General features: G+C 37.9%; 2 protein-coding genes across 2 annotated transcripts; one reads left to right on the plus strand and one right to left on the minus strand.

Annotated features, from left to right (window-relative positions):
- Positions 1-251: 251 nt before the first annotated feature.
- Positions 252-1783, minus strand: LOC143428032 (golgin subfamily A member 7). The gene is made up of 3 exons (XM_076902608.1): positions 1539-1783; positions 1047-1211; positions 252-742 (listed from the first exon to the last, which is right to left on the minus strand). The coding sequence occupies exons 1-3, from the start codon at positions 1545-1547 to the stop codon at positions 452-454; spliced, it is 465 nt and encodes a 154-aa protein (XP_076758723.1). The 5' UTR covers positions 1548-1783; the 3' UTR covers positions 252-451.
- Positions 1784-2956: 1173 nt separating this feature from the next.
- LOC143428533 (cytoplasmic dynein 2 intermediate chain 2) lies at positions 2957-5260 on the plus strand. Its single transcript, XM_076903471.1, has 9 exons — positions 2957-3070; positions 3149-3233; positions 3310-3522; positions 3590-3824; positions 4033-4222; positions 4288-4487; positions 4592-4734; positions 4806-5008; positions 5103-5260. The coding sequence occupies exons 1-9, from the start codon at positions 3012-3014 to the stop codon at positions 5176-5178; spliced, it is 1404 nt and encodes a 467-aa protein (XP_076759586.1). The 5' UTR covers positions 2957-3011; the 3' UTR covers positions 5179-5260.
- Positions 5261-14116: the final 8856 nt, after the last annotated feature.

Consider the following 14116-nt stretch of genomic DNA (forward strand, 5'->3'; position numbering starts at 1 on the left):
ACGCATAGAAGATTGAATTTACGCAATTATCTTCGTGGCTGTGCACGTATCGCCCTTAGAATCGGTACGCAAAAACACAACAATTTCAAACGATCGAGGACGTACATGCAAAGAAAGAGTAACTGCGTGCCCCTGTTCGCAGACAGACCCTGTGAAAAGTCTACTTCAAGATTGTGAGTCTTGGTGTCATGAAACTTATCCGATTCCCACCCATTTGGGAAGAGAGTCGCAAAGGGATCAACCTCTGGTCGACGTGTTTAGTAAAAAGACCATTGCATGTATGTTTACAGAACCGTTCACGAACTAAATGATAAAATAGAATCCGGAGCACGAACACAAACATTTCTGTCTCCAGAGACACTCATCAGTTCGTATAGGTTTGCAATCCTGGCAAAGTGGCAGAAGTGCGCTCGGATCACATGAAGAACTCCCTGGATCGGCTAATGTGCAGTCACGACGCAGGTCGGTCCAGTATTGAAATTTCTATTAGCCTGAGGCCACGCATCGTCGGGTCTGTCAGTAACAGACCGCGTGGCTTGTAGACTCTGTCGTTTTGTTCACTAACAAACTTCGCCACCTTTTTCAAACACTTCTCGTAATGAGTCTCCGTGCATATGTAAATTAAATAGCCGGTGAGGCAAGCCAGGCAACCTTCGCAGTACGTCGAACAACTGGCCTCCTCGGCTTCTGCGAAGTAGCGGTTCAACTGAATGATCGTGTACTCGAACGAGTGTCTGTCCAGCTAAATCGGGAGATAAGACAGGAAAAGAGAAAACTCCTATAAACACGGCTTACATTCACTTACATTCTACCATCTAATAGCCAGCGCAGAACAAAATTAAGCAGACACAGCTAATCGCAACGCTTTCGCAACTTCTTGGCCTATAAAACTCTTGAACGAATCGAACGTACATTAACGTCAACAAGAAATGTGTCATCGACCATAGCGATCAAACGCAAACAGAGCCCGAATAAACAATATCGAGACAAACTACATTTCATCGACAAAAGTACATAATTAATAAATATTTCTATTTAATACGTACTCTGCTCTCCAACTCGGTAGGGAATTGTAGTTGAAACTTAACCACGGTGCCCTCGCTGTAGTCACGTTGTATAAAAACTTTCTGACAATTCGGTGGGGGCCCCCCACCTGCCTGCCCTCGACCAGCTGACATGTCCTCCAGGGGTGTAAGGGCAGCGTGATTGCCCTAAAAAGAATAAACATAAATTCGAATTAAAGCCAACGGGACGATCCAACGTGTCGTCAGCTCACTCACATTCAACGCTATTTTCGTTCGCATCTCGGCGCTATCGGTGTCGTCTAACCACAAAAACCGCGCCCAACGATCGTTGTCGCGGAGTGTCGTACGCGTATGATCCAAGATTCGTCGACGAACGAAGCGACAACGCTCGAATTCGCGAAGTAGAAGGACGCGTACAAAAAAGAACACCGACAAAAAAGGGAATGGCACGACGAGCGAGCGATGGTCGAAAGACGAGGAGAGAACAGCGCAGCGAGAGGTGGACGTACTCACCAATGGCATTTTGAGCTTCGTCTTGGCGATTTGATTGAACTGGTCCGTCGAAAATAACCTCGACTTATCAGTCGAACGCGTATGCGAGGCTACGAGGCGCGACTGATAGCCGAGCGAGCGATATTTCTTGGGAAACCGCGGAGGACAATACTCGGACCGACTGACTAACGGCACGACACCGCCGCCATGACACCTGCGCGCGCAACGCGTGCCGATTGAAATATGCGATTCATGGTGTCCTTAGAAAATTCATTTCTATTCGATTCTCGTGTACTTTTCTTTGTTCAGTCGATTGCTTTATTAAGCTTATTTATTCCGCGGCATCGTTTTCGCACTCGCGTACGAATCTGAACATATTTCACGATCATTAGAATTTTACTTCTATCGTTTATACTTTCGCTTTTCTTACACGCGCGTTGTTATAACAATAATAATCTGATTATACAAGAAACATACAAGAAAATACAATAAAACTATTGAAAGATACAAAAAATTATAACAAGACTAGTAAAATGTTCGATAAATTACAATAGAACAAGTATACTGTAATTTATTGTACATATTATTAATTTTACTGTAATTTCTTGTATATCTCAGTAGTTTTATTATAATTTATTGTATATTTTAGTCATTTCATTGTATTTTTTAGTATATTTCAATAGTTTTATTGTAATTTATTTGATATTTCTGGCTTCAGACGTAAGAGAGAGAAAGATATACAATACAGCTATAAGAAAGAGTGAGACAGATGTTACCTACCTTGCTGAAGAACCCCTGGCGCCATCTCTGTGAAAAGTGCTCAAACTGGTCGCACAGCGGTATCGACAGCGAAGTAAACTACTGAGAACTACTAGCGGCATCTCTGCGGAAAATACTGGAACTAATTACCGACCTAGTTTCGGCACCCTTCCAAGAGATGACGCTAGTAGTTCTCAGTAGTTCACTTCGCCATCGATAACGCTGTGCGACCAGTTTGAGCACTTTTCACAGAGATGGCGCCAGGGGTTCTTCAGCAAGGTAGGTAATATCTGTCTCACTCTTTCTTATAGCTCTTTTATATATCTTTCTCTCTCTTACCTCTAAAGCGGAAGATACCAAACAAATTACAATAAAACTACTGAAATATACAAGGAAATACAATAAAATTATTAAAATATACAAGAAATTACAATAAAACTAGCGAAATATACAATAAATTACAATAAAACTAGGAAAATATACAATAAACTACTTACGCTATCCTCGCAGAGATGGCATCACGTGTACTAAAATGAACATACATTATTTATAAATTATATGTATAATTGTCACCAATGCAGTTTGTCGAATAAAACGAAACTTTACAGACGGGTTACAGGACTGCAGTTATACATATTTATTTTACAATATAAATAATATAAAGGCTTAATCTTCATTTTCTTGTACTTAATATATATAGTAACTTAATAATTAGAATATTTTAACCTAAAGATAATGTTCACCGATCGTACGCTTGATGCCGTGAGTTTTAACTCACAACTTTCTACGACCAAGTGTGTACCGAAATTCTTTATATTTTTAACTAAATGTACTTGTTCTTTAATTTACTTGCATTGTTTAACGTTTTCCAGATCGCAGTTACCTGCGAACGTTCAAACAACAGAGATTGTTTACAATCAGAATCCTGTGCAAACGGTTGAAACAAGAACCGTCGAGGTATACATAAACATGGTTTTAAACAGTGTAACTGTATGAATAATATTTGTGACCAGTTAATTTTTTTATTCGTTAGACTCAAACAGTAGTTGAAGATACGAAGAAGGCAGAGGTCAACTATGAGAGGCTGGCTCGGTTTTTAAATAAAGTAGCACCAAGCGTACTAGAGGCATTAGATGAATCCTATGGAACCAATTCATTCGACGATTATGAGCTAAAGACCGACGAAGATTCACTTACGAGTACACAGCTTCTACAAGCTATTCGTAACGTTGAATCAGATTCACCAGTATTCATCAAGTTTTCCAACTACTATCATCTTTGAAGCTGCACGTACTATCGAATTATATTTGCAGATGAAAGTAAGCGATATAAATTGGAGTATTGGAGGTGGAACTCTAGCTGTTTCGTATGGTGTTCTTTATCACCAAACATGGTGCGATCATTTATCCAAAATAGAATTGTATAATCAAATGAAAGACGGCGGTTTTACTGATAATCCAAACAAAACACTGGAAACTAATGCTTGTGTGACTACTCTGGCTTATCATCCGAGTGAACCATCAATTATAGCAGCAGGCTTATTCAATGGTAACATTTTTAAGTAAACATACTCATACTTTTGAATGAATCATTTCTTGATTGGGCTTCCTATATCACTATCAGAACGATATTCTTGTAGTGATATAAAGATAGTATTAGATGTTGAAATAAACAGAACAATGTGCTAACACTTTCTATAGTCACTCCACAGCTGATAATACACAAAAGATAATATATAAATGTAATTGATACAAAGGTGACGTTCTTGTATGGAATTTGAAAGACGATGCATCTGTGACTCCGACAACAGTTTGTACCCACGAAGACAGTGTATCCCAAGTATACTGGAAAGCAAGAGTAAACGATGTGCCATTATTAGTCAGCTCTAGCAGAGATGGGTACATCTTTATGTCGACCACCTACATAATTGTTCGCGTGCATATACGGTAATTAATTTGAAAGTTGTTGACCAGTTCTTAAAACCATTTACAGTCGCGTTACACTTCCTCAGATTAAAAATAGCCAAAGAACATAATCCAATAGAGAATTCGAGACCACGAAGCGCGGGTGGAACACGCGAACGCGCCGTGGAGTCTGGATTATGCATCACCACTTTTGACTTTTCGTCTCGAGATCCCTCGGTCTTTGTTGTGGGTACTTTATGCGGTGGAATTTATAAATGCAGCTTAGATCGCGTCGTTCCTATCGAAGGTGTAGATTTTTCTTAATAACTCTAAATTATTGACCAGATCACACTCGTGGAATGGATTAAATAATTTTGTCACGTTAAAATTATAATTTACTTATACTCGCAGGAGACGAAACGTTGATAGACCCTGTGATAGACGAGTACGACAGATACGAAGGTAGCGTTACATGTATCAAGTGTTCCCCGATACGCAATCTCTTCGTTGCTGCCGGTACAGATAAGGAACTTCGTATATATGATTTGGAAGAGGTGACACAACCTTTCTTCTATAATTTATCTGTATACTTTAAACACTTTAGGAGATACTAATTCTTATCTAGCACGCGTGTTTGCGCTCAATTTCCATTGAAAATACTATTGTGGGTTTAACTTGGATAATGGAAAACCAAGATGTGCTGGTTACTTATGGAGTCGGCTCAAATATCAGACTGTATAACATAACGAATGGTAGATTCATAAAGAATGTAGATTTTGAAAATACAGACAGAGGAAATACTAGCTGCTTACGTGTGAATTCAAAGAAGTAAGAATTAGGAATACATATGACGAGTGAATTGACATAGTTATTCTAGTGATTAATGATTTATGTTATATTATTTGTTATGCTTGATTTACAGAAACATGGTGGCATTAGGTGATACAAAAGGAAATGTAGAGATCTGGAAAATCCCACGACAATTATTGTCAAAATAATAAAAGAATATTACATACTGTAACATTTAAAAATATATTAATTATATACTACATATTTCAATAAATATATTTATTAAAAATATACATGAAAATCAGTTGTCAATATAACAATATAACAGCCAAATGAACACAGTTCGATTTCATCGCCAAGTGTATAGTTATTTACGCGTTTTTTTCAGTTGGCGTGACGTTTTATCTTGATTATTTATCAACACTGTCGACATTGCATTACGCACAAGTATGAAACATCAAAACGTGACCACGGTACAATCTGTGCAGAAATATATAAATCCTGATTTTTTACAAAAATCTGAAGAGGAAAAAAGCATGATGAAACTGACTGCTACGTTACAATGGTTATAAAAAACTCATCATTTTGTACTGTTCACGATGAAGAAATACTTGAGCATACAAAAGAAAGCCATAGTACTGTAAAATAGAACAGACGTAGGTTGAATATAGGACAGTCATATCGGAAATCTCTTGCACAATAATCTAAACGCTAATAACATTAGTAGTAATACTATTGGTAAACTCAGCAATAATATTATTTTGTAGAATGCGGCTGAACTACATTTTCAATTTCGATAGAATTTTTAGTATAGAAGTTTATTGTTAATTCTTCTCACTCTTTCGTACGTGTACGACCGTAAATCAAAGTATGATTGCATTCTAATGAATCATCAGAAAATTTTGGATCACAGTCATGAATTTCCTACAAATATTCCCACGTATATTCCCACGTAATTTTTGCGGTCTCATTCCCTCGACTATGTCACATGATTAAATGTAACATTTACAATTACACTTTAACGAAGTAATATATAAATTGTTGAACGAAATAGTGTAACATTTTGAAAAAGAAAATTTCAATATACTTCTTGGAAAACGAAAATATACGGAACTCGAAGTGTTTCGAATTCAGTTGAGAAATACAATATAACATGACATTATGGCGAAATTCATTTGCTTCTCTCGTGATACGTGACACACTTAGGCTTCCTGAACGTTCTACAGCGCAGCTCTTCCATGACCTTCTTGAGTCTTTACGTAGATGTTTTTAACTGACGCTATAGAATACTCACACATTTATCCAGACAAATACACGACTTGGGTATTCTTACGCGAGGCAATTATTATGTGGCATTAAATTTGTATATCAAATATGCTTTGCCAAACACATGCTGTAATAAAAATACAAGTTAACATATGGATACTATAAATCGATATAACTGTACATACCCATCATAATCCTTTCTAAGTAGAGTCCAACGGTATCTCAATAAAATGAAGAACCAAATATTCCTGAATTCAAATATCCAATGAAGTGTCGATTCTGAAAAATACTTTTATTTGTTTTTCATAGAATTTTACTCCGAAGAGAATTGTGGAAATGAATCTCGGGAAAGGAATATAGTATTTAACATTCGTTCTATAAAAAAAGGTTTCAGACTTTTTGTCCTAAAAAGAACGATTTGAAGTTTTTGCTCTGAAAAGAGCAGATTTGATCTTCGTGCATGTTCAGTTTATCTGAGAAGCTGCTACTACATACATGAGCCATTTGCGGGCCCCGAGAAGGGCCCTAAAGAAAAAAACAATAGTAAAGAGGAAATGTGGACGGGATATGCGTAGTATGCTTGAAGTATAGTTATAAGATTGAAATAGGATTGATGATATTGTCGCCGAGAAGTGTTCGAGAATGAAGCCAAAGAACTTCTCTGCGACGCACACGCTCGGGCAGCGGTTTTTCCTCGTTAGTATCAAAAGGAAAGGACGGTGAATGTGAAGTAGGCTAAATGATAAGGAAAGTAAAATTAGGTAGGAAGGAAAAAGGATAGGATTGTCTACGATGCCAGGAAACGTTAGAAATTTTCTCTTGTTGATCTACTTCTTCATCTCTCAGTTTTTTTTTCTTTTTCATCCAAAAAGCGGCTCCATTCGCGCGTTAGATAAACGTGTCAAAGAAACTTCAATTGCAGCATATGTGTATATACGTGTGTACGTAATATCATATTGTATATATATATATATCGTCTTTTGAAGCGTGGTAAACGGTATGAGCATGGTGGTTGAGAAAATTTTCTGGCGTTCTCTGTGTCACCCACCAGCTTTCTCCTCACTCTTTAAGTGTGCCTCCTCACACGATCTATCGAAGGTTCTCGTACTTCTGCGTTTACTGTCATTGAATAGATGCTGTGACGTACAGGTATCAGGTAGTGATGGTAATGAATATGTGCGTCCAGTGTTCACTCGATCAGAACATCAGACACGTGACTCACATAAATGCGCATTGTCTTCTGACGTTGAATTTCTCCGCACTGCTTCTCCTGTTTGCTTCGTATGTACATACATGAGTATATGGATGTGTCTGTCTGTATATGTATACGTGTACATGTAATTGTGCTGCATCGTAATGTTGAAATATAAGTCAGCCTGACTTGTACCTGTCGAGAATCGCCTCAGAGATTTCTCTTCTTAGCTTTCTACTAAAAGATCCTCGCACCAAATTCTTGTCTCTCGACGGTATAGGATTCAAGAATTCTTTCTCTTCTTCTTCTTCATCTTCTCAACTCATCTTTGAGCTTCCTTGGCGATTATTGCACACCAACACTTCTAACTCCGTATCTTCTTCTCCTTTGCCTTTCGATATCATCTTCTTTCGTTACCTCTCTCCTCGAACTACGCGCTTCCACCGTTGATATTTCCTTATTTCTATCTTCAGTCATTCGTTCACTCGTTCTATCTTTCTCACACGCACTCTCCACTGATTTTATACATTGATTTTTTTTTTGTCGCTTTTCGTTAAAAAAGACATTTTTTTCTGATGATTTTTTAGAAATTCTCTCACATTCGCTCCAATCTCGTTCAGATTCGTTCTCTCGGTTGTTCTTCGTCAATTGATTGACTTTGAAAGACATTACGAACTTCTTCCTTCGCTCACACTCAATGTTCCTTCACAATGCTGCTGTCTCTGCGCCATTTTACCTTTAAATATCGTTCCCTCGCATTTTCATCGTCAACTTCCTCCTGCACTTCTACTAGTTTTTCTTGGAAAAAACGCGTGCGTACGTACTCGAATAACAGTACCAAAATTACGATATATAAACGATTACGCTTTAGGTACGACTTGGATATATCACTCTTCGACACATCGTTCTCCAAGTACTTACTGGCTCTTTCTCGCTCCTTCTCCTTCTTCATTATGTTTCCCTTCGCTTTTTCGGAGGATCATCGTCGTAATTTTCATCGCCGTTCACACGACAATCGTAACTATGCCGTAGTTGTCCTTTACGATCGAAAACTTTAAGGCGTTTTCTCTTCTGATAGGTGAAAAACGGCAAAAAATAATTGTTCCTCTATCAAGCCTGGTAGTGGACGATTGTTATTTATTTTGTATCATCGAAAAAATTTCGATTCTCTTCTTTATCCGCACGAATTTCTCGTGTATAACACTTCCATCTGATTCCTTCTGCGTTTTCTTCTCGAATAATACAGTCTTGATACACGTCGGACGCGCAAACACGAGACAGTTGTTTCACCAAGAAAACAACGGGATGCGCGTCGAAAGGTGGCCAATCGATAATTATTATCCATTCCCGTCGACCGCGCCATCGTTAGCTCTCCCGTTATCCTCTTGATTCAATTTTCCATCTTCTTCGTTACTTCTTCTTGGCCCTTCGAAACCTCCTTCATTTTCTCTTTTATCAATTGGAAGAAATAACAAAATCCAACAGGTGTTGCGTCCAGTCGAGAGTCCTCGTGCTCCTCGATTTTTATGTCTCGATACGAATTACTTGTTGGCAAATTATACACGCGATCTCGAAAGATCGGTGACTTTGTGAACCGGAATGTACTTCACTATGCTTCCTTATTATAATTGCGTATGTGCGTGTTAATTTTCAAATACAAAAGTGACCAAGCTGCTACTCCATCTGTTGGAATGATAAAAGAAGTCTCGTTTTTGCGCGTAACGACGGCGTCCATTTTGTTTTCCATTGCCACCCTTCTTCGTTCCTTCTATCTGCACGTTATCCTTCTTCTTAACAATCTTGAGGCCGCAAAAAAGATCCATATATCGATTGGATCGTCTCAAACGATACCTCAAAACGTGCGCTCGAAAATATGTAGCAGCCACATTTTACCCCAAAATGAATCTATTCCTCTTCTTCTTCCTCATCATCTGCGTTATTTCTCTCTCTCTCTCTCTCTCTCTCTCTTCTCTTTTTACATAACAAAATATTTTCTTTCGTGTACGCTCGCCACGATTCGCACGATCGAATTTCGCTTCGCGTATATGTACAATCGTACCGGATCCACGTTTCTTTATCATTTCTCTCAAGATCCATTCAATTTTCTCATCGATCGATCCTCCTCCAAAAAAATGTTACACGCGAAACGGGCACCCTTAATATGATATTTTATAATACATTATTTCTTATGTATGCGCTCGAGTCGAACCTTAAACGTATTGCTTCTGTGTGTGTGTGTTTGTTTTACGTACAATAATAGATATACATTATATAATTCTATTCTTACGTACCCTAAAACTTGACAGCAAATTGCATCGTGTCCGCGACGGAGGTTTATCAAAGAGACACGAAAGGGAAAGCATCAGTATCGTATTCACGGTTCTCGTATCATTTTATCCTCTCATCGTCCATACCCTCGCGTCTTTCACCCTCAACTTGTATCGTTTTCATCACAGAGATCACGACTCGATAATCCTTAATTATACAACTATACGATTTACTTCCTAACGATAAACTCGTCGCCACTATTTCGTTGGGGAACGACAGAACAAAAGTTCTGGGCTTCGGTATTTTTTTGTTTTTTGTATAATAACCTTATCGGACTCGCGAAGCCTATACCCTCTCGAAGGCAACAGGCTAATTATCCATAGACCAACAACGATTCATCGCTTTTTCTTCTTTTTTTTTTACAGTTTTAAACTGTGTTAATTTTTTTATTCACGTATGACTCCTTAGGTACTTTTTCGCATGGAAACACGTCTTACGGTTGTCCGGAAGATACATTCGGAGAAAAGTAACATGTTTAGTCCTGTCGCTTCTGGGGTATAAGCTTCTACGCATGGATAGTGCCTTTGGTGCACCCGTACGAGTCTATCTCGTTCGTTTTTGCATTTTTTTTATGTCTACATCATCGTTCGGTTTAAAGCAACCCAGAGTTTCGCGGAACAATGCTCTGTACACCGATGCTCGGTGTAAAAAGAATGTAAGCTTACAAAAAAAAAAGGAGAAATCATTCAAAGAAGAAATGCCACATAGTTTGTAGTATACATGTACTCGTGGACGGAGGAGAAACATCTGCGCGCAGGAAAAAGGCTACTTTCTTTAGCACATTTTTTGTTCAAACACTTTCTAAGCAACTTCCCTTAAGATCCATAGCCTTATTTTTTAAAAACGAAGCCTTTAAAAGAACTAAAATAAGTCAGACCATCCACCTTCCTCTAAAGTATAATTCACTTGTAAATTTCATCCAAAAGATGATGGAATGACTCTTGCATAATTTGTACAATGGTAACTCGGTTATAGAAGCAGCTCTTATTGTATCCAATCGCAATGACGCGTAAATTTTGCTTCTACGTTAAGTTAAAGCTATCCCTAGCACGGATGGTGATAAAAATGATTAAAATTCAAAACAGTCTGTTGATCAAACAGTGTATTAAATTACACTATGTATCAGCATATTTAAACTGTTTCGATAAAATTCAAATTTATCAAATGAAAGTTATATCGTGAACCTGCGCAGTACAGAGGCTAGGTCTACGGATCAAAATGGCGGCGATGCGTTTCTTCCACTACAAATCGATAAAAACGGAATGGACTTCTGGCAGCACGGATAATTTAGTAATTGATTCAAGCGTATACCTTCGTATACTTTCTGTATGGAAATCAGCGTACTTTTATCTCCCAAAATTTTTGTTATTCATCGCGCAAACGTTACTCTCCGCGTGTTGAGCCTCGGAACAAAACTCGGAGAAGAAAAAACTAAAGTTAGATACCTCGCACTCCGACTACACGTAGGAAAAATTATTGTCACGCACGTGCGGGCGACGGCACGACCGTTTTCTATGTGTCTACTTTTACTTCTCTCTCTTTGCACGTATACATGCATTGAGAAACGTTCGAATGCCATCGACTGTTACGTTGTTTTCCACTTTCTGTCCGTATCGATCGTGCGCATTGGTGCTCTGCACGTGCGAGAAACCGTAAAGCTAAACGGACGCGTTCTTCCAGATAAATCTTCTGTCGATTTGTTCTCTGTTTTTGTTCAAGATGCTCGGTTACGATTCGTTCGAACGATCGTAAAAGTAATCGATTTTTACGCCTCGCACATACAGGACAGAACACGTCCGTTTCGTTCCTTCTAAACCGAGAAGTTCTCTTTCTCTCCTTCCATATATAATATATTTAATCTATATATTTATATTATTCTTCTTTCTCTCGCATACTTAATTTCACATTTTTCGTTTGGCACACTCACATGCACGCAGACGCACACATTCGTTTGATTAACCCTCGCACTCTCGCTCCCTCTCGCGCTCGCCGACGCACACATACTTTCTGGATATACGCGCAAAGTATATATCAAGGTACATGGTCGAATCTCGATTCGCTAAAATAGTCAGTGCGTTTTTTTTTTTTATACTTGCCGCGGCTGCGACCGATCCGTTTCCCTACTTTTTTTATAGTTTCGCCGACATCAGAACGATACGGATACTTGTTCTATGCGATGCGTACAAATTTTGTGCAGCTCTCTCGACCTCTTTTCTCGTTCATCTGAAAAGATTACATTTCCCTTCTTTTTTTAGTCACGCATCGCGCTGACGTACGGCTGGACTTTCACGAGCAGCAGCAGGAAGAAGGATAAAAAATATTGTCATCGACAGGCTCGTCAGAGATACGATTATGAAATTCACGAGTAAACAATCGATAGATTACGAGAGACTTCTCCTTGCTACCGTAGGTAAAAATCGTACTTTGCTTAAGGATGGTCTACCTCTTCGAAAGTGTCTTTTTTTCCGATTGATCGATATATCTAAATGAGTGTTACAGAACCACGCATGGTGAAAATGCGCTACCTTTATTTTCGTTTGCGACACGACGAGTTCGAATAGTGTCGCCTCGAATTCAAAGCGATTCGAGCGCGAAGCGACACTTGACCTTTCGGAGTCGATCATCGAAAACTAATTACAAATGGTGTCGAACATCGATCAATCATTGCGTGATTCTATGACAATCGGATTCTCTTGGTATCGAATTAAAACGGAAAAGAAGCTACATTTAGGAGAATAAGTCAGATAAAAAAAAACGCGTACCTCGAATTTTGATGACGGTTCTAACGAGATTGACAAATGATTTAAAGTAAAATCTAAAATATACGACCAATTCGTAAAATCGAATCTAGAATGTAATTATAGAATCGATATAACAAAATTTTATCAAAGGAAAGAAGGAGGCACGATTAGATCATAAAAGTAACATCGATCGACTTATCAATTAAAATTCTGGTTTTGTTTTTAAACACATTAATTAATTAAAGAATTTGATTCAAATATATGAATCGTAGACCATAGCGATTTAAAAAGACAGAGCATTCCCTTCCTCTCTCTCGCTTTCCTCTCTCCTTTTTTCCTTTCAATCTCTGTTTTTTATCAGACCTTTCAACTTAATTCTAAATTTAAGGCTTAATTAATTAATCGACATAGTGTTTCGTGTGGCTGTGTTTTGTGTCCCTGTATAATGATTATAGTGCTTCGTATGAAATCGATGAGCTGTTGATTCTCATTCTCTTACGTGAAGGATCAATTTTTAAAAACGATATTATATCGTTATATATCAATATACAAGTCGCACCTCGAGGTTCCCTCGTGACAAAATACTTTTGAGGGCAAAACGATTCGAGGCGCGACACGATTTCATTGTTCATTTTTTAATTGTTTGACGTTGTCGTTCGAAGACGTTGGTTCCATTTTATTCATCCTTACTTTAATGAATTGCTTCATTTTCCTCTTTTTCATTCCTCGATTTCTTGTTTGTTTAACCGCGAATTTTTAAAAAAGAACGATTCGCGCCGGTATTCTTTCCCTAACGAGAAATGGTACGGATATGCAAAAATTCGTATCAATTCTTATTCCCTGCTCTTTAACATCACGCGTGGGCGTGACAATTTCTCCGAAACACAAACGACAGGAAAAAACGAAACGCTAAAATCTGAAAGGAGACAATTTTTCAAAGTATACACGTAAAATTTCCTCTTAAACCAACTATACTCAACCTGTGAGAACGAATCAATTACAATAGAAATATCTAATTAGAATGAAGCAAACTGTGAAAATTGGATAAGTTGCAAGAAATTGATTTCTTCTTCCTGGTGTCATTAACCTAAAACTAAACAAATGATTTAAAAAAAAAGAGCACACCTTCATAAATCTAATTAAAACTTAAAGAAGAAAGATTAATGAAATAATAGCCATGCACGTACTGATACAGAAGAAAAAAAAAAAAAAAACGCGCGGAAGTTCTTCCAATTGGAATTGAGAATTCAGCTTCAACTGAAAAAAGAAAGCTCCGACCGGAAAAATTTCTACGAATACTTTTTTATGCGTCATTGCAGGATGGGAAATCCGATCGAATTTCGTGGAAGCTCGACACACGCAAAGCTAACTGACAAATCCTAGAGAAATGGAAACGCATATTCTGACGTAATAATGAATTAAAATTTCTCGAAATAAATTGAAGAAACGAAAAATGAAAACTTAACGTTTTGATGCGTTCCCTTCTTTCTTATAATAATTATATGTACTTTTTCCCACAGCGTTCCATAGCCCTACATTCGAATTATGCAAAACTAAAGTAGAGTTATAATTACGATTTATACGATTAACCTTTTTTCCGAATGAGACCAGCAAAAAAAA

The sequence above is a fragment of the Xylocopa sonorina genome, chromosome 10 (assembly GCF_050948175.1).
Source record: "Xylocopa sonorina isolate GNS202 chromosome 10, iyXylSono1_principal, whole genome shotgun sequence".
NCBI classification, from domain to species: Eukaryota; Metazoa; Arthropoda; class Insecta; order Hymenoptera; family Apidae; genus Xylocopa; species Xylocopa sonorina.